Source organism: Chanodichthys erythropterus, chromosome 24 (assembly GCF_024489055.1).
Source record: "Chanodichthys erythropterus isolate Z2021 chromosome 24, ASM2448905v1, whole genome shotgun sequence".
Lineage (NCBI taxonomy): Eukaryota > Metazoa > Chordata > Actinopteri > Cypriniformes > Xenocyprididae > Chanodichthys > Chanodichthys erythropterus.
This window is the reverse complement of record NC_090244.1, coordinates 14,476,583-14,498,016: the sequence shown is the minus strand read 5'-3', so window position 1 is coordinate 14,498,016 and position 21,434 is coordinate 14,476,583. Positions and strand designations below refer to the sequence as shown.

Here is a 21,434-nt window from a genome sequence, read left to right as displayed (position 1 = left end):
GTTTACGTTTCTGCATTTCATAAATTTGACATTAACAGGTTACTTTTACTTTTAAATGCTTAAACAGGTCACCAATTACTTGTTAAACTTTAAACTTTTACTTAAAGGGATAGTTCAGCCAAAAATGAAAATTCGGTCATCATTTTCTCACCCTCAAGTTGTTCCAAACCTGTATGAATTTCTTTCTTCTGCTGAACACAAAAGAAGATATTTTGAAAGAATATACCAAACCCACAACTGTTTGGTCCAAAATCTGTGTTCAGCAGAAGAAAGAAATTCAACTTGAGGGTAAGTAAATGATGACAGAATTTTCATTTTTGGCTGAACTATCCCTTTAAATATATTCTTGGTTAAATATTTTGACTCCTACTTCAACTTCAACTTAAGTATAACTTCTTTGTACCTTTTGTTGACGTCAGGAAACACCTATTGAATGACAGTGAAGTTGACGCTATTGTAATTCTAGTGCACAGTGATAACCAGATGAATATCAATAGCACTGTTGGCGCGCCGAACCCGACGTCATTCTGACGCTGCTCCAATCAGAGGGCACGAATGAAGACGCGCTCCAGTTGCTGGGTGTAAAGTGAATGACGATGCAGCTGTATGATGTCTTTGAATACAGTGAAGATGTCAAGAGCAGCGGCACAGAGGAGTCTCTGGACAACTTTGAAAACAAGGTGTGCGTTGTTTTTTGGGGGTTTTTTTTTGCATGTTGATTCGATATAGTTAGGCTGCCTATATTCTATTAATATAGCATTTGCGTACAACAAACAATGCATACATTTCGCAACGCGTCCTCTATTGTCTTATAACCAGTACACGTTCGCCATTACTCAAATGTGCACATAACAAACTTCAATAATAAATAAGAATTCGAAAAATATTCTGTTTATTTTTTTTATATCTTTAAAAAGTTTGGTACAAGAACAAAATGAATGGTAATTTTCCGGCTGCGTAATGTTAAGTAACACTTTGACATATAAATGTTGATGTGTGAAGTATGCTTAATTCTATGGATGTACACAGTAGCAAGCACTTCAAGAGCTCTTGTCTGTCACTAACCGCCTGTAACTCTTGCATGATGCAGGATACTTTGAGTGGATGACACATCTGTGTCAGTAAAGTGCCTGTTTTTCTGTAGGACTGAACACTGAGATTCAGGAGCTGCTCTGTAACCCAGCACTGATTTTTCAAGAGTCAAGGTGTGGTATGAATTTATTAGCATTCTATGTGCAATATTATATGTGCATTGTCTTATATATGTATGTATGTATATATATATATATATATATAATATATACATACATACCTATACATATACACTACTGGTCAGAAGTTTTTGAACGATAAGATTTTTTAAATGTTTTTAAAAGAAGTCTGTTCTGCTCAAAAAGGCTTCATTTTCATTTTTAATAATTTTTACAATTTAAAATACCTGTTTTCTATTTGAATATATTTTAAAATGCAATTTATTTCTGTGATCAAAGCTGAATTTTCAGCATCATTACTCCAGTCTTCAGTGTCACATGATCCTTCAGAAATCATTCTAATATGCTGATTTGCTGCTCAAGAAACATTTATTATTATTATTATCAATGTTGAAAACAGTTGTGTACAATTTTTTTTTCAGGATTATTTGATGAATAGAAAATTCAAAAGAACAGCATTTATCTGAAATATAAAGCTTTTGCAACATTATAAATGTCTATACTGTCAATTTAATGCATCCTTGCTGAATAAAAATATTAATAATTTCTTTCATTTATTTCCCCCAAAAAATAAATAAATAAAAAACTCTTACTGACCCCAAACTTTTGAACGGTAGTGATAATGTTACAAAAGCTTTCTATTTCAGATAAATGCTGTTCTTTTGAACTTTCTATTCATTAAATAATCCTGAAAGAAATTGTTTTCAACATTGATAATAATAATAAATGTTTCTTGAGCAGCAAATCAGCATATTAGAATGATTTCTGAAGGATTATGTGACACTGAAGACTGGAGTAATGATACTGAAAATACAGCTTTGCATCACAGGAATAAATTACTTTATAAAATATATTCGAACAGAAAACAGTTATTTTAAATTGTAAAAATATTTCACAGTATATTACTGTTTTTGCTGTATTTTGGATCAGATAAACAAAGCCTTGGTGAGCAGAACAGACTTCTTTTAAAAACAAAAAAAATCTTACCTTTAACTGTAAAATAAATAAATAAATGAATATATATATGACTAGATGACTAGATATGCATGTTTGTCTGTTCAGGTGTGTATATATAAATCAATGACAAATGAAATAAGATGCTAAAAAGGAGAACTATTTTTAAAATCTAGTTTAAGACACGTGGCAAGTTTTTAGATATGTAATTTTTGTTTTCATGGTTGAAAAATATTTTTACAATTTTCTAAAAAAAAATGATACTATGACTGATTTTTCAATGCGTACATTTCTACACCTGATTTCATAAATATTGAGATGGTTTCTTGGGCTTATTCCATTTGATCTGAACAAAAACGTATAAGTGATATTTTAAATATGTGACAAAATAGCTGCATTTTGGTTATGCCACACCTACTTTTATTTTGTTTTTAAATATATTAAAGGTGCTATAGAGGATGTTTTGTTTTATACATTTTTGCAATATTACTTGAAACTGTCTTTACTAACTGATAAAAGACTATTTATGAGGTGCACTGAAAGGAATAATATTAATATACATCATCTGTGCACGAGGTAGGGCCTTAAAAACATCAGCCAATCGTTTATGCGATCATCACGTAAACGATTGGCCCTCTGGCTTGTCAATCACTGCCATGACATTCCTTGTGAGAGACGTGCGCGGCTGCGCGCTTCAGTAACTTTCCACACTCCACAGTTACCTGCGGTGAGTCCAGGCCTGGACTGGTAATCTGGCATACCGGGCAAATGCCCGGTGGGCCGACGCACTTGAGGGCTGGGCCGCTATATGATATGATTTTTTTTTAATAAACATAAAATTGACCAACGACCGGCCCATAAAGCAGGGACAGCGGCCCATTGGTTCATTTTCCATACTGACACTGGGCTGGCCCAATCACATCTCTTAACAGACTCCACTCCGTCCCCTCTGTTTCGCCAGAACATCTGTGGATTAGGAGGATGGAGAAACAAAAGTGCAAGTGCAAGGGGGGTGCGGAGAAGTTGCGGGCAAAAAAAAAAATCAAAAAAATGTAGAGGTTGATGCCTCAACGTGCAAAAATTACAGGCATGTTTAGTGCGGTTACTATAGCTTCAGTTTCCAAACTTACAGTACCTGACGTGCAAAAACAGGTGAACATAGAAGAACATGGAGGAGACCTGTAAGGCAGAAGAGCAGTGAAGCCAATGAGGGACAGAGTAAGCAGGAGAGTATAATAGAAGCGGTAAGCAGGGTAGTTACATGATTAACAGTGATGGACTCATGATGCGACGACGACGACGATGATGCTTAAATGAATGAATATTATAAGACAACATAATCGTCGTCGTTAATATGAAGTCAGACTGTCACCTATACTGCACTGGTCACTCAGTCAGCTAAAGTCAAATAGCACAGCAAAAGTTGTTTTGCACTGTTTTTTGTAGCAGTGCCCTTGTAGCTATCAGAGTTCACTTATGCAGTAACGGCCCTTCTTATAGAAAAACCTGAAATGATGCAATTTGATTTTTCAAAAAAAAAAAAAAAAAAAAATCAGGTTATTATTATAATGTAATATTACTGATGATGTGTTTATTTCACAACGAGACTATAGGTGTCTATTTATAGCTGTTAGTCGTGATGATGGTCTACTAGATCTCACTTTTCGGCTATAAAAAGTTATGTTTTGTAGCTCTTGTACCCTATTACTCTGGTGTGAACACTTGGTTGTTTATGGCAAGAGAATAGCATTCTTATCATTTTATTAGGACGTTTTTTGTGAGTAATTTGGTAGTATAGTTTTCTTTTTCATTGTTTTTAATGGGGAGTATCTAAACAATGAGAGGTAAATGTTTGATTCTTAAACAGGGGTTTGTGCTCTTTAAAACAAAGTATATTTGTAATTGTAAATTATAGTTTTTCTGCTGTCTGTTTCATTGAAAAAAAATTTTTTTTTTTAATTCTTTATAGAATTATCAGACGTTCTAAGGGTTAGCTTTTATATCATGGAGCACATTGTCCATCTAGAAATCCTACTCTTACTAAGTGTACTTTTAATAACTCTACCAAATAATTGTAATACTCTGGTGGGTAGTGTCCGACCGATTGTGGTGGGCCGGTCTGAGCAAAAATGCCAGGGCCATTTTTTTGTCCCAGTCCAGCCCTGGGTGAGTCCGACATAATGAATCCACTAACACGACACAGCGAATGCCGGTGGTAAACACTCATGTTCCAATACTCAAGTTTTGGGAGGCGTTCCTTTGAAATGAGCTGTGAAGGAGTGGGGGCTGTTCTTACGCTCATTTAAAAAACTCACTAACAGTCTTTGGTTTCTCAGTTGACGAAAAGATCCTCTTTAGCACCTTTAATAATTTACTTAAGCCAACATTTCTTTCTTTCTTTTTTTAATGAGACTCTTTTACAATCTCAAGACTGTTACTTACACTTAGACTTTTTATATATAAATGTGCTTATGTATATTGTGTATGCATTTAAGTTAAGATTAGATTATTTCCTTTTAGATTATTTATTAAAGATTATTTCCTTTTATTATTTTTTCCCCCCACTAATCAGCTATCAGTAAACTAATCCACCATGAGTACCCAAATGGAGGCAGACGTCCACACCATCTCTCCTGAGATGCCTGCCATGTTTGATGGCGTGAAGCTGGCTGCTGTAGCTACGGTGCTGTATGTCATAGTTCGGAGCCTGAACCTCAAGTGTCCCACGGCGGCCCCTGACATCACCTGTCAGGATACCCCTCTCAATCGCTACCTGCTGAAGTCTTGCCCTGTTCTAACCAAAGAGTGAGTGCTGTGGCCTAGAAGACCTTCTTGTCATCTTTCAGCTGATTTCTCAGACATGGCCATCTGTCTTGATTAGCTGGTTTTAGGTGTGTTTAATAAGGGCTGGAGCAGGACAGTGGCCTTCCAGGAGCAGGTTTGGACACCCCGCTTTTGAACTACACTTTATAACTATTACCCCATGCATCCAGGTACATCCCTCCCTTGTTATGGGGAAAGAGTGGACATCTCCAGACTGCTCTTTATGGGAAGATGGGAAGGGTGAAGTCCCCTAAACCTTGTGGGCTCCGTAAATACCTTCCCATGCAAGATGGAGCCACTGCCACCTTTGACCTGTTTGAGCCACAGGGCATCCACAGCACAGGAGGTGAGCTAGGGTTTTGCATTGGATAGATAGTTGTCCCAAAAAACACACAAAGGTTGGAATGTTGTACACAAATTACACGGATTACTTGCTTTTATGGTGCATTTTTGTCATTTTTTAGACCTTGACAGCCTGTTGTTCCCAACTACTAAGGGTGCTTATGATTAAGACAATTCCTCTGGAGAGGGAAAGGTGTTGCTCCTACTGTTACTGGAGTTTATCTGTCTCTGTCTCATCACAGATGACATCACCATGGTGATCTGCCCTGGGATTGGAAACCATAGTGAGAAGCATTATATACGGACCTTTGTGGATTATTCCCAGAAACAAGGCTACAGGTGCTCCGTTCTCAACCATCTTGGAGCACTACCAAACATTGAGCTGACTTCCCCGAGGATGTTCACCTACGGTAAGCCACGTGTGTTTGTTTTGAAGCAAGCATGCTTGTGATAAACAATCAGGCAGTTGTTCACAATTAATTCATCATTAGATACATTAAAAAGATATATATTACTAAAATAATTATTTAAAAAAAATTTATATATCAAATCATATAAGTAAATAATTATATATATACATACATGAGTACATATATTATTTAAATATAAGTATATATGTACATATAATATAATATATGTTAAGTATATAAATAAGCTGTTCAAATCATATAAGTAAATAATTATACATTTTAAAAACATGGTTAAGTTAATTATATATATATATATATATATATATATATATATATATGTATTGAATATATATTTAAAACATTTTGAATGATTATATATACAGTATATAAAAATTACAGTATTTTAAGTAAGTTTTACAGTATGCAATGTATATATAATACTGCAATATATATGTATATATATATATATATATATATATATATATATATATATATATATATATATATATATATATATATATATATATATATATATATACACACATACATACAGTGGGTACGGAAAGTATTCAGACCCCCTTAAATTTTTCACTCTTTGTTATATTGCAGCCATTTGCTAAAATCATTTAAGTTCATTTTTTTCATCATTAATGTACACACAGCACCCCATATTGACAGAAAAACACAGAATTGTTGACATTTTTGCAGATTTATTAAAAAAGAAAAACTGAAATATCACATGGTCCTAAGTATTCAGATCCTTTGCTGTGACACTCATATATTTAACTCAGGTGCTGTCCATTTCTTCTGATCATCCTTGAGATGGTTTTACACCTTCATTTGAGTCCAGCTGTGTTTGATTATACTGATTGGACTTGATTAGGAAAGCCACACACCTGTCTATATAAGACCTTACAGCTCACAGTGCATGTCAGAGCAAATGAGAATCATGAGGTCAAAGGAACTGCCTGAAGAGCAGTTATATATTATATTTTGAATGACTATATATATATATATATATATATATATATATATATATATATATATATATATATATATATATATATATATTTATTTTTATTTTTTTTAAATGTTTTTCTTAAAATGTATATATATATAACATTTTAAATGATTTTATATATATATATATATATATATTTATATATATTAACCATGTTTTTAAAATGTCTAATTATTTACTTAACAACTTATTTATAAACTTATATTTAAATAATATATGTACGCATGTATGTATGTGTGTGTGTGTGTGTGTGTGTGTGTGTATGTATATATATATATATATATATATATATATATATATATATATATATGTCTGTGTTGTTTGTCTTTGGTTTATTATGTAACACTATGTTGAAGGCTGTACCTGGGAGTTTTCAGCCATGGTGGGCTACATTAAACGCACATTCCCACAAACTCAGCTCATTGTGGTGGGCTTCAGTCTGGGAGGAAACATTGCCTGCAAGTACCTGGGTGAGAATCCAGCCAATCAGGAGAGAGTGCTGTGCTGCGTCAGTGTCTGCCAGGGATATAGTGCTCTGAGGTGAGAAATGATTGTACACTTAATATAAAACACTTAATAGGAAGTGTTTTGATTAGTGTTTTCTATTCTGTATATTTGTGATTAGGGCTCAGGAGACATTTTTACAGTGGGATCAGTGCAGAAGGCTGTACAACTTCCTCATGGCAGACAACATGAAAAAAATCATTCTCTCTCACAGGTTAGTATTTTCATTTATTGTGTGGCTCTATTTAATTTGATTCTGATTTGTCAAACACTGCATTCTGGGGTCAGTGTACAGTGAACTAATTATTCTCACAAAATAAACCACTTCAGAATGACACAATCTTTTATTTGCTGAGCATGTGTAACAAATTCAAATAAATCTGTCCTGTAGGGTAAGTTTATTTGGTATGAGCTCTAGCAAAATGGAGTCAGCTGACCTTAGCCATCTGTATACAGCCACCTCACTCATGCAGATTGATGACAACATTATGAGGTACTTCAAAAGCTTTCATGAGACAATACTGACCTGCATTAAAGCATTAATACTGAGGGACATTTAGATGTGAGATAGCTCAGTGTTATTCAGGACAGACTGCAGCTTATGTGCCTATAATGTTTTTTCTCTATTAGGAAGTTTCATGGACACAACTCTTTAAAGGAGTACTACGAGAAGGAAAGCTGTGTGCATTATATTCACAATGTAAGTAATCTTGTTGAAAGCAGATCATATTAATTCATATTATTTGGCAGTATTTATGAAAACCTTATCTCTTATGATGTCAGATCAGCGTTCCTCTCCTGTTGGTGAACTCTTCAGATGATCCATTAGTCCACCAGTCACTGCTGACGATACCTCGCACACTAGCAGGTATTATATATTCAATAATCTATTTTATTATATTATTTATCTGTTTTATTATTAAACATGTTTATCCACTGAAGGACAGATTGCAGATTATCGCTTTCCATTTCACTTGAACATTTCAGTAATACTTTAGAATAACCACCTTCCCCAGCTCCACCTGTATAAATCTGCTATAGGTAATTCATGTACGCTATATTGTACAGCAGCAGCATGTCTTACTCGCTCACAGCAATGTGTCGTGTATGTATTGGCAATAGCAAGTGTTTGCTGTGCTTGCTCTGCAGCAGCAGTGTAGCAGATCTATTGCACCACGACCAAACATATCAACATTGTCATATCCATTACCATGTCAAACACAACCCGAGAGTTGTCATGACAGAACTAATGTTACAAATCAGACCTTATTGTAAAGTGTTACCAACATTTCAATAAAAATTGTCTGAAACATAATCAGCCCTGTAATGCAAAAGGCCATGCGTTTTCGACACATATGGCCTAATAGTGCTTTTAGGCACCTATTAAGATTCTCAGCACAGAGTCTAAGATCCTGCATTTGACACTTGTGCTGAATTTTTTAAGGCCATCTGATCCTTCCCTCTGTGTTTATTTATCAGATTACTGCCGTCAGCTTCTTCCTCTAAGCCTCAGGTGAAAGATCCAACAGTGAATCCCTATTAACAAGTCTGCTTCGCACAAAGGAAATACGTGTTACCTAATCTTCAGTGCCCGGTTGCATAAAGCACCTTAAGTGTAATTTTCCCTTAAGATCGCCCTTATGTTTCCCTTAAACTTAAGGGTGTTGCAGAAAATAACAGTTAAGTATTACTTAAGGGTTTCTTTAGATGAAATGTCATAAACCCTAAGAATTTCCCTTAAGTATGTATTTTTCACTTAATCCCTTAAGTGTTGCATAAAGCCCCTTAACCGTCATTTTCCTAAGTATAACATAAGGTTAGGAAAACTTCACCTTAAGTGTTACACGGAGTGAGCAGGTTCAATCCAAGTCTTCTAACAAGACACGATCGACCGTTTTATATGATAAACTTTAGCAGTTTATTCACATAAACATTGATGAGATCACAAATGTAGCACATATCTTATATGGTCAACGGAAGGGCAAACGTGCGTACATCACACGCAAAAACAAGCCTCATTTGGTTCTTGCACGCACGTTTGAGCTTCCGTCACAGCCGTAATCATATGGATGTTTTTCAATAAATGGACATAAATGATGAGAGAATATTAAAAATATCTTTATTTGTTATCCAAAGATGAATGAAAGTCTTGGGTTTGGAACGACATGAGGGTGAGTGAATGACGGCAGAAATCTCAATTTTGAGTAAACTATCAATTTGAGTTTTTCATCTGGTCGGTTTCTTTCATATTTGGTTTTCTTTTTTGTTTTCCTTATCCATCTTATGTTGTTTTCTGTGGAAACTTACCACGATATGTATTAACAAATAACGTGTCCATGGCAACAGTAGAATTTTATAACGGCAAAACCTGGGTTGCTGTCGTGAAACACTTATCGGTTTCCCTTACCTAAGTGAACAGTTTAAGAGATTATATGCAACACCCTTAAGTCATTCCCTTAGTTAAGGGGAAATCACGCCTTAAGTGTCATACTTAAAGGAACACTCCACTTTTTTTGAAAATAGGCTCATTTTCCAACTCCCCTAGAGTTAAACAGTTGAGTTTTACCGTTTTCGAATCCATTCAGCCGATCTCTGGCGGTACCACTTTTAGCATAGCTTAGCATAGTTCATTGAATCTGATTAGACCGTTAGCATCGCGCTTAAAAATGACCAAAGAGTTTTGATATTTTTCCTATTTAAAACTTGACTCTTCTGTAGTTAAATCGTGTACTAAGACCGACAGAAAATGAAAAGTTGTGATTTTCTAGGCTGATATGGCTAGGAACTATACTTTCATTTCGGCGTAATAATCAAGGAACTTTGCTGCCGTATCATGGCTGCAGCAGGCGCAAAATAATATATGTAAAATTATATATAAATAATGACTTTATTTGTACTTTTTATTTAATAAAAATCATACACCATGACCAGTGTTGTTTGACTCCCGAATGAATGACTCTTATGAGTCGAATCTTTTTAGCACATTTTTATTTGTATTGCATTTATGCTTCTTTAAAAAGACTGTTAATCTTTACTGTTTCCTCGCAGAAAAAAAGGAAAATGTGATCTTTGCACTGACACTCCATGGAGGTCATCTCGGCTTCTTTGAAGGTGCCGTTCTTTTTCCTCAACCCCTTTCCTGGATGGACAAAGTCATAGTCAGTTACGCCAATGCTATCTGCCAGTGGGAGAAGCACAGGCCGCAGTGCCAGAAGGAAAAATAATGCAGTCTGCAACACAAAGCATAACACTTTATGGAGTTTTGCTTGTTCGCTCTGAGTTGAGGTTAGATGATGGTTTCTAAAGGTTTGACTCACCAGAGTTTGCTCTGACCTTCAAGAAGGAATTTGAGAGGAAGCACATACAGTAAATTACACCGACTGTTAAGTTGAGTCAGATGTCAGTGGTGTATTGCTACAAAGCTGGACAAACTGTGCAGAAGGATTCCTAACATGTTTTTAAAAAGAAACCTTGTGGAAAACAGTTCTGTTGGCCTCACAGTTTTATTACTATGTGGATGACTTAGGTCTGCATTTATGAAATGTCTTATGTCCAACCTGAAAATATGTTTTTCTTTTAATTCTCTGTCAATGTTGTGTTATATTAGACTTCTAAATATACATGTCCAATTATTTGCTTTCATTGTAACATTAAACCAAGGTAAGAACAATGACATAGTGTTTTTATTGCACTCGTTTTAACTCACGTCTTGAATTGGCATTGAATGATAACCACATAAAATCTCTTCTCAAAAGTATCTAACTGGAAACATACAATATCCAATCCTAACTCATTTACTATTTAAACTACTTTTAGTTTTATTTAAATTAAACTAGAAGATAATGTTCGTAAACAAACTTTGATGTTGGCTTGGCAAAAGCCTTGATGGGCAGCCTGTGGCAAAAGAGCCAAAGTACATGTCTGTTCGGCCACAAAGAAATAAATAATGCCAGTTTGAACTATTCTAGCGAATGTATAATATATAATCAGTATGTTTGACTCATTAGACAAGTAATTTGAGACGGCAGCTCTCGCGAGTGGGTGTGGTTTCAGGTTTCAGTTTTACACGATTTTGAAAACTTATTTAATTTACTTAGCGATTTTTTTTAATCATTCAAATTTGGCTGGGTGGTTAAAAACACATTTTTTCTGTCGTGTGACAAACTCAGAACACATATTTTAATATGATTTTACAGGGACTTTAAGTAGAATATCAATATGTTGGCTTTGCCAAGCCAACATAATTTAAAAATTATTATAATAAATTATAATTTGCTTCAATTAATTAAATGTTATTTTAATGGTCTATATTTGCTTGTTTTTGTAATGTGTAAAAACATGTATAACATTTTGTAACAAGGTTGCATTATTATCTCCATATAAAATGAATGGAAAATAAAACAGCACATATATTATTTAGTTTGACGTCCTGAGGCTGATGATCAACTTTAGGTCTTAAGGTTACAGTGGGTACAGAAAGTATTCAGACCCCCTTAAATTTTTCACTCTTTGTTATATTGCAGCCATTTGCTAAAATCATTTATCATAAAGTTTTTTTTTTCCTCATTAATGTACACACAGTACCCTATATTGACAGAAAAATACAGAATTGTTGACATTTTTGCAGATTCATTAAAAAAGAAAAACTGAAATATCACATGGTCCTAAGTATTCAGACCCTTTGCTGTGACTCTCATATATTTAACTCAGGTGCTGTCCATTTCTTCTGATCATCCTTGAGATGGTTCTACACCTTCATTTGAGTCCAGCTGTGTTTGATTATACTGATTGGACTTGATTAGGAAAGCCACACACCTGTCTATATAAGACCTTACAGCTCACAGTGCATGCCAGAGCAAATGAGAATCATGAGGTCAAAGGAACTGCCTGAAGAGCTCAGAGACAGAATTGTGACAAGACACAGATCTGGCCAAGGTTACAAATTTCTGCTGCACTTAAGATTCCTAAGAGCACAGTGGCCTCTATAATCCTTAAATTGAAGATGTTTGGGATGACCAGAACCTTTCCTAGAACTGGCCGTCCAGCCAAACTGAGCTATAAGAACCCAAAGATCACTGTGGCTGAGCTCCAGAGATGCAGTCGGGAGATGGGAGAAAGTTGTAGAAAGTCAACCATCACTGCAGCCCTCCACCAGTCGGGGCTTTATGGCAGAGTGGCCCGACGGAAGCCTCTCCTCAGTGCAAGACACATGAAAGCCTGCATGGAGTTTGCCAAGATGGTGAGAAATAAGATTCTCTGGTCTGATGAGACCAAGATAGAATTTTTTGGCCTTAATTCTAAGTGGTATGTGTGGAGAAAACCAGGCACTGCTCATCACCTGTCCAATACAGTCCCAACAGTGAAGCATGGTGGTGGCAGCAAGACTGGGGACAGGAAGACTGAATGTGGAGGAATGCGGCCAAGTACAGGGATATCCTGGAGGAAAACCTTCTCCAGAGTGCTCAGGACCTCAGACTGAGCCGAAGGTTTACCTTCCAACAAGACAATGACCCTAAGCACACAGCTAAAATAACGAAGGAGTGGCTTCACAACAACTCTGTGACTGTTCTTGAATGGCCCAGCCAGAGCCCCGACTTCAACCCAATTGAGCATCTCTGGAGAGACCTAAAAATGGCTGTCCACCAACATTTACCATCCAACCTGACAGAACTGGAGAGGATCTGCAAGGAGGAATGGCAGAGGATCCCCAAATCCAGGTGTGAAAAACTTGTTGCATCTTTCCCAAAAAGACTCATGGCTGTATTAGATCAAAAGGGTGCTTCTACTAAATACTGAGCAAAGGGTCTGAATACTTAGGACCATGTGATATTTCAGTTTTTCTTTTTTAATAAATCTGCAAAAATGTGTTTTTCTGTCAATATGGGGTGCTGTTAGTACATTAATGAGGAAAAAAATGAACTTAAATGATTTTAGCAAATGGCCACAATATATCAAAGAGTGAAAAATTTAAGGGGGTCTGAATACTTTCCTTACCCACTGTTTGTATCTTTCAGATGGCTTAAAGATTTTTATTTTTTATTACTTAATTTTTCAAGCCATCATCAATGCCATAAATTTTCATGTCCAGAAAAAGCACTCAAGCACAATGTTTGACATTCCAAATGTTTTTTAATTTATTTTCTTTTGAAGGAAATACATGATAATGTAATAAAGTTGTCATTGTAAGTGTGCACTTTAATATAGTAAGTTATACATTTGGAACATAATATATTCTTGCAAATATGCTTTTAACATTGACTGGTTCGAGTATTTTTCCATCATCAGTTAACAAGAGAAACAACAGAAATGTCTGGACTCTGTCATCTTCCATACGTTCCAGAAGAATATCTATGTTTTGGGGTAAATTTGGAAATGGCCCTGCCCCAGATTAGCAAGGAATGCCAAGCACTCTTATAGAATGAAGAGTCGCAGAACTAACAGACCTTATCTGTTTTCATTCCTCTTTGATGACATCTCTGGAGACTTTTCCTCTGAGGATGGCTGTTTGGAACGGGAAAATCTCTATGCTGCTGAGTTCACTCTCAGAAAAAAACATATTCGATCATTCTGTAATACAATACAACTAAAACAACACACTGTCACATTCTGGTACAGTGATGGATAAAAAGTGCTTAGTCAAAAAGATGTGCTGCTGTGACCTTGCCGTCATATTTGGGGCCTTTCCCATCAAAGTCTGAAGGCAGGATTTCAGAATCAAACTCCTTGTAGTAGTTCTCCAGCTCATCACCGTGGACAAACACCTTCAAAGACAAAGAAGGTCAAAATCATTGGAATCATTATTTATTATCTATTATTTCCCAATTAATTCTCTGCGATAAACAAAATTCACCCTTTCCAGCAGTTTGCTCTTCATCAGGGGTTTGACCACATTGTAGGTGGTGGTGAAGTACCAGGGCTGGTGGATAAAGTGCACTGCTTTGAAACGTGCAGGGAAAGAATCCTGTCATATAGAAACGGAAATTAAATTTAAGCAATTAGGATATGTAAAGATGGACGTACATTTATTGTGTTTGTAAACATTGCATTCAATGTTGTTTTCCTGTCATCCTGGACTTATGATGGCACCTAGTGGCATGGTTGCAGTATTACATACAAGTTTTCAGTTACTAGTAATTATAAGGAGGTGGCACAATGAATTTTTGTTGTTTTTGAATATCACACTGTTGAGTTTGGTAATTATATAAATATATATATATATATATATATATATATATATATATATATATATATATATTGATATATCTTTCTATCTTTCAATGTATGCTACTTGGATTTATTGTAATAAAAGTCTTTGTGTCACCTGCAGCATGTCCACCATTTTCTTCAGCTCTGTGGGTTTGATGCCGGAGGCTTGCTGCATAGTGAAACCCTTGAAGTTTTCAATGATGCAAAACCCGTTGATCTGAGTCTCCTCGTTTTCCAGAAGCTTCTCCAGGATCACACAATAGGCTCTGAGGATCTGGAGCAAACACAATTTCAATACATTTTGATTTGTGTGGGGTTTTTTTTTCAGCAAGAAAAAGATGCCATCATTTTATACCATGAAAAATAAATAATACAATATATTTGTATTGAAATAACATTTAAGTAAAAAAAATAAATAATATATAAGAAATATAAATACAAAAAAATTGATCAAAAATACAGTAAAATTGTAAAAAATTATTACAATTTAAAATAACTTTTTTTTATTTGAATAAATTTTAAAATGTAATTTATTCCTGTGATGCAAAGCTACATTTTTTGCATTATTACTCCAGTCTTCAGTGTCACATGATCCTTCAGAAATCATTGTAATATGCTGATTTGCTGCTCAAGATACATTTCTTATTATTATCAGTGTTGAAAACTGCTTAGTATTTTAGTGGAAACCATGACACTTTTTTCAGGATTCTTTGATTAATAGAAAGTTCAAAACATTCATTTGAAATAGAATTAACAATGTTGAAGTCTTTACCGTCACTTTTGATCAATTTAATGCATCCTTATGTAACCAAACTTCTGAATGGTAATGTAAATTTTATGAATAATAATAAAAATGTACATTCCTACTACCAGCTTAGCTTATTATCACTGAAAAATAAAATCACCTCATCGAAGGTGATCTCCTCATAATCCCAGTTCTCAATGTTGAAGAGCAGCACCACACGGCCATATTTATCTCTGCTCGACAGGATCCCTGGGTATCCGGCCTCAATGGTGCTGCGGACAGCCTCAGGGGTCAAGTTTTCAAAGAGCTCAGGGTAATCCCGTCTGAAGCGCACATAACCTTTAAGATAATAAAACCAATACACTGTAAATTGTTGTTTCAACTTAAAAAAGTATGTGTTCAAGCTGCCTTAAAATTTTAAGTTTAGTCCACTCAAATATACAAGTTTTCACTTAGTACAACTTCACAATTTCAAGTTGACTAAACTAAGGTAGCATAAACCCTTACTTTTTTAAATTTACACAGCTATTTATTTATTAATTACAATGTAGTAATATCTGTTTTAGGGCAAGTAGCATTCTGGTGGCAGCAATCATCTAAATAAAACTCTCACAAAACTACTTACCCTTCATGAGTTCATAGGCCCTGTTTATTTCATATTTCCTGGCACGGATGAACCTCACCAGCACGTCATCGGGCTTTTCCCCAAAAGTGTCCTGAACACCTTTAGCAAGGTCGTCTCCAGAATCCGCCTTCTCTTTCATAATACCTCTTAGTTCCTTTACGGCTGACACTCGCTTCTCATCCGTCTCATTTAGCTCATCTTTAGCCTACAATGACATCTCAAGTTAAAGAATACATAAAATGCAACATTTGTTATTAAAGCAACAGCTTAAGTGAGTTTTTCATCAATCAGAAATGCGCTAGAATGCTAGCAGATGCTAGTTTATGGTAATTAGATTTTTAAATTTTCTCAAACCATGATGCTGTATGTTTGCTAGGGTGTTTTGGGTGGGCACTATGTGGTTGAAATTTAAAAATAGCATCGCTTGACTTAGCAAACACTGCTAATAGTGAATTAGCTATGGTAAATTCATATAGTTAGACAGCTAAAATGTACTGTGTTTAGTGTTGTGCCACCATGATTCTGTATGTTTGCTAGATTGTTTCTAGGGTGTTTTGGGTGGTCACTTTGTGGTTGACATTTAAAAATAGCATCGCTTGACTTAGCAAACACTGCTAATAGTGAATTAGCTATAGTAAATTCATATAGTTAGACAGCTAAAATGTACTGTGTTTAGTGTTGTGCCACCATGATGCTGGACGTTTGCTAGATTGTTTCTCGTGTTTTTTGGGTGGTCATTATGTGGTTGAAATTTAAAAATAGCATCGCTTGACTTAGCAAACACTGCTAATAGTGAATTAGCTATAGTAAATTCATATAGTTAGACAGCTAAAATGTACTGTGTTTAGTGTTGTGCCACCATGATGCTGGACGTTTGCTAGATTGTTTCTCGTGTTTTTTGGGTGGTCATTATGTGGTTGAAATTTAAAAATAGCATCGCTTGACTTAGCAAACACTGCTAATAGTGAATCAGCTATAGTAAATTCATATAGTTAGACAGCTAAAATGTACTGTGTTTAGTATTGTGCCACCATGATGCTGGATGTTTGCTAGATTGTTTCTAGTGTTTTTTGGGTGGTCACTTTGTGGTTGAAATTTAAAAATAGCATCGCTTGACTTAGCAAACACTGCTAATAGTGAATTAGCTATAGTAAATTTTTAAAATTAGACAGCTAAAATGTACTGTGTTTAGTGTAATTGTGTTTATTTTGTACATTCAAACTTTCTAAAGGCTTGCTCGCACCTTCTGCACCGTGTGGTCAGGTATTTGTGCACAGGGACCGAACACCGGCCCGTGATCTTTGACCGTGAGGTGCTCCAGCTTAGCCCTGAGGGCCTGCTCCTCCTCAGACACCATCCGGAATGATCCACTCTGTAGAAAGTTATGGAGATAAACTCATGAAAACATCCTAATCCTGAGTTTGAAGCAAACGGTTTAGTATAGTAGCCCTAATTAATGGAAGCAAGTGTGGGCCAATGCTAAGCTCACTCACATGAATTGCGTAAAGCCTAGTAAACCTGGTCTGAGATTGGGGATAAGCCGCTAATATTCGTAGCTCTATCCCTGCACCAAAAACTGCATTGTTCTTAAAACATTTGTTCACCAAATGAGTGAAGGTTTCAAGGAAAGAGGGTGAGATCACGTTGTGTGACATAACAGGGTCTTAAGACTTCAGGTTAGTGGGAAATACAGGGTTTTGCAAATAAAAGTTATCTTTATTATAATAACATAATTTGGTCAGTAAGCATCATTAAATGTGGTTTTACATGTAAAAAATAAGTACTTACAACAACAGCCATTGCTTCAGATGCTCAGTGCAACGTTCTGTGGAAAGAGAGATATTTATCACACGACAAATGCTTTCATTCCAACAAAAAAGGCTTTTTATGTCATAAAGGTATCACAGTTTTTATAAACCATGAGAAATTATAAAAGTTGAGTGACTTGGTAAAACTACTGTCATCATTACAAACAAGTTGTTCTTCTATACTTGGCATTTAAGACAAACACTTAGTCTGATGAACCAAATTTTGTGGAAAAAAAGAGAACATTTTAAAATAATAATTTAATTTAAGCATTCATCACTGTGTTTTCAAACATTTTCTTGCTCAGGACCCCTAAATATGATGATTACAAATGCAAGTCAGATATGTATTTTATAAAATGTTATATGTATAAAGTAAACACTCATTTATACTGTTTGAGAAAAAAAGCATTGTATAATAAAGACAACATGTCTCTGAAATTAAATAAATGGCTTTTATATTGTCATTGTCCTGAGGGAAAAAGAAGTTATTAAAATATATTATCTGCAAAATATTTACTTTGTATTAAATATTTTTACCCACTTGTAGAGTAATAAAATACCAAAATAAAAAAATAATAATAATAATTAAAAAAAAAAAAAAATATATATATATATATATATATATATATATATATATATATATATATATATATATATATATATATATATATATATATATATAATTCGTTTTGTTTTATTTTGTATTATTTTGGTATATATTAAAATATATTAAAAGGTTGTTTTCTTATTTTGTATTGTTAAAAATAGGGCTGTAAATACAATATAGTTGTGATTAATCTCTTGATTTTGGTATAACTTTGTATTAAGTCTATTAAAACTCCCTATTAGAGTAATAAAATACCAAAATAATAAAATATAAGAAAATATTACCAGTGAAATAGTAATAAAACCCAATTTAATAAAATAAAACAGATTTTTCTTCTTATTAAAAAATTGTTTTCTTAAAAAACCTGACCACATTACAATGACCATCACTTTAAAAATATGTATTATCCATCATCATCATCAATAACAATATTCTAAAAGATACCAATACATAAGCAACATAACAAACAAACAAACATAACAACATCACACACTATCTTAAGCAGAAAATGACACTTACCTACTCAAGCCACCAGAACTGAGTGAGGTGAGGAACAGGTGGCTTTAATAATTTGTAGTGTGACCCCTGATGGATTAACAGCGTCATATGGGATTATGCAGAGCAGATTTAATGTTAATCAGCAAAAACACTGAGAAAAGGAGCAAAGAGAACATTGACCAATAGCCAATAGCATCATGGCTCTAATATTTTAATCAAGAGAAACCTTCCCCCAGCCCTAACCTTGACTGAATAAAAATATAGCATTCACAAAGGGAGTGAACAGGAATGTGTTAAACTTATTATAGAGGTTAATAATATTCGAGGTTAAACGAGGAGGATTTGGCAATCCATTGACCAATAAGATTTGACTGCGTTCCAGCACCAGTGAAAAATATGTGCTGGCAACGTGAACGGTCTCTGGAAATAGACCTTGAGTTGAGACCTTTAACACAAAGCTGTGTTCTCACATGCCAAGATATAGATGTAGGCATTTTCACTAGAATCAGATTAGAAAATAATTATAGGACATAAATAACGCATCAGTCCTTATCCTTTTTGATTTTTTTTTTTAAAAAGTCAGCGATTACAATTATTTACAGTAAGTCTTGTATTTTTAGGTAGTTTTCTTTACAAAATGTTTTACAAAAAATATTGCGGTTTTTAAACTGGGTAAAAAAAAAATTAAAAAATAAAATAAAGACATTCACAGATTTTGACATTTAGCAACTAATACATATGAATATTTTTATGCTTTTGTTGTCTCTTTAAAGAGTATTCTCTATAAACCTGCTTTGGAATGATATTATTGTTCAAAATGCTACACAAATAAATTATGAATTTATATAAAATTCATTTGAAAACATTTAACAACACTAATAGTGGGTAGAAATATTTAGAATTTTTATTTTATTAATAATAATAAATTGTATTGGTATTAATTATAGAATAATAATAATAATTTATTTTAATAAACAATAATAAAATAATAAATAAAAATTAAATATTTCCCAGATAATATTTTAATAATTTCTTATGAGTTTAGTGCAATGAGAATTTGAAAGCAAATTATTTCATTATTGTATTACTACTACTGTATGGGCTTTTATACATAACTGCCTTTATATTTTAGGAAGGGGTTCCCACTTGGCATTTAAAGGGTTAGTTCACCCAAAAATGAAAATTCTGTCATTTATTACTCACCCTCATGCCGTTCTACACCCGTAAGACCTTCGTTCATCTTCGGAACACAAATTAAGATATTTTAGTTGAAATCCGATGGCTCAGTGAGGCCTGCATAGCCAGCAATGACATTTCCTCTCTCAAGATCCATAAAGGTACTAAAAACATATTTAAATCAGTTCATGTGAGTACAGTGGTTTAATATTAACATTATAAAGCGACGAGAATATTTTTGGAGCGCCAAAAAATAAATAAAAATAACGACTTATTTAGTGATGGCCAATTTCAAAACACTGCTTCAGGAAGATTCGGAGCACAAATGAATCAGTGTATCGAATCATGATTCAGATCGCATGTCAAACTGCCAACGGCTGAAATCACGTGACTTTGGCGCTCCGAACAGCAGATTCGACACACTGATTCACTTGTGCTCCGAATCTTCCTGAAGCATTGTTTTGAAATCAGCCATCACTATATAAGTCATTATTTTGGTTTTTTTTGGCGCACCAAAAATATTCTCGTCGCTTTATAATGTTAATATTAAACCACTGTACTCACATGAACTGATTTAAATGTGTTTTTAGTACCTTTATGGATCTTGAGAGAGGAAATGTCATTGCTCCCTATGCAGGCCTCACGGAGCCATCGGATTTCAACTAAAATATCTTAATTTGTGTTCCGAAGATTAACGAAGGTCTTACGGGTGTAAAACGGCATGAGGGTGAGTAATAAATGACAGAATTTTCATTTTTGGGTGAACTAACCCTTTACTGAAAACCCGTTATAGAGGAGTTTGGGCCATATGTTTCAAAGGGACTAATTTTTAAGTTTTAAGAAGCCAGTGGTTTGAGCCCAGAATGCTTTTCACTCACCCTCTCACGTCACTACAATGTTTCCCAGTGATACATTGACCGGTGGGGTGGCTATAATCCTATAAAGCAGGATTTAGCCTTTGAATGTGAGGGTCTGTATTACTAAAGCAGTGCGATTGCAGCACAATGGCCGTCTCTGTGCTACCAGAGCTGCTCAATGTCTATTCCACGGCTCCATGGTAAGGGAAATGACAATAAATAGAGGAAAGACGATAAATTTAATGATTTGTTATTATGCAGCCTATATTGTTTCAGCCAAAGCAAAATATTTAGACTTATAAAGAACTATAAAGACCTCCCATTACTTCAGTTTCAATCCAGCCTTTGTCATGTGCCAGTTAAAGCTTACATCACACTGTAGTCTTTACACAATTAAAACCAAAATACTAGATTCACGGTTTTGAAATGTACATCTTGACAATGCAGCTACTGTAAGAGCAAAGAAAGGTCATCTAGGTCTAAGACAGTGATATAATATTGGGTTGGACCATAACTGAAAGGACGGCAGCTATGCTTTTTGTCACAAGAGAGCTTGTTTAATTGTTTACCTCGCCAAATCTAGCAGATGGCAAAAGTGAGCACTGAAGAAAGCACAAACGGGACAGCTACAAGTAATTTAGGAGCAT

At 34.7% G+C, this 21,434-nt stretch overlaps 2 protein-coding genes across 6 annotated transcripts; one reads left to right on the top strand and one right to left on the bottom strand.

The window, feature by feature from the left end:
* Positions 1-562: 562 nt before the first annotated feature.
* abhd2b (abhydrolase domain containing 2, acylglycerol lipase b) lies at positions 563-10,925 on the top strand. Of its 5 annotated transcripts, none has more exons than XM_067379843.1 (11): positions 563-680; positions 1,145-1,205; positions 4,738-4,970; positions 5,159-5,334; positions 5,573-5,740; positions 7,118-7,301; positions 7,387-7,479; positions 7,657-7,758; positions 7,896-7,965; positions 8,049-8,133; positions 10,314-10,925. In XM_067379843.1, the coding sequence occupies exons 3-11, from the start codon at positions 4,759-4,761 to the stop codon at positions 10,487-10,489; spliced, it is 1,266 nt and encodes a 421-aa protein (XP_067235944.1). In that variant the 5' UTR covers positions 563-680; positions 1,145-1,205; positions 4,738-4,758; the 3' UTR covers positions 10,490-10,925. The 5 variants fall into 5 exon arrangements, with proteins under 5 accessions (XP_067235944.1, XP_067235949.1, XP_067235946.1 ...); XM_067379844.1 differs by having other exon boundaries at positions 592-680; positions 1,091-1,205; XM_067379848.1 differs by lacking the exon at positions 4,738-4,970.
* Positions 10,926-13,897: 2,972 nt separating this feature from the next.
* On the bottom strand, positions 13,898-17,641 carry rlbp1b (retinaldehyde binding protein 1b). Its single transcript, XM_067380419.1, has 7 exons — positions 17,630-17,641; positions 17,085-17,213; positions 15,842-16,046; positions 15,377-15,555; positions 14,587-14,745; positions 14,116-14,226; positions 13,898-14,026 (listed from the first exon to the last, which is right to left on the bottom strand). Exons 1-7 carry the CDS (start codon positions 17,639-17,641, stop codon positions 13,898-13,900), a joined length of 924 nt encoding a protein of 307 aa, XP_067236520.1.
* Between the last annotated feature and the right edge of the window lie 3,793 nt (positions 17,642-21,434).

Excerpts from the sequence above, each read along its gene's own strand:
- abhd2b (XM_067379843.1), top strand. The coding sequence starts at position 4,759 with ATGAGTACCCAAATGGAGGCAGACGTCCACACCATCTCTCCTGAGATG. Across the intron at positions 5,741-7,117 it reads CCCGAGGATGTTCACCTACG|GCTGTACCTGGGAGTTTTCA; the intron begins GTAAGCCACGTG and ends ACTATGTTGAAG. Across the intron at positions 7,759-7,895 it reads ATTGATGACAACATTATGAG|GAAGTTTCATGGACACAACT; the intron begins GTACTTCAAAAG and ends TTTCTCTATTAG.
- rlbp1b (XM_067380419.1), bottom strand. Across the intron at positions 16,047-17,084 it reads CTGACCACACGGTGCAGAAG|GCTAAAGATGAGCTAAATGA; the intron begins GTGCGAGCAAGC and ends ATGTCATTGTAG. Across the intron at positions 14,027-14,115 it reads AGAGCAAACTGCTGGAAAGG|GTGTTTGTCCACGGTGATGA; the intron begins GTGAATTTTGTT and ends TTGTCTTTGAAG.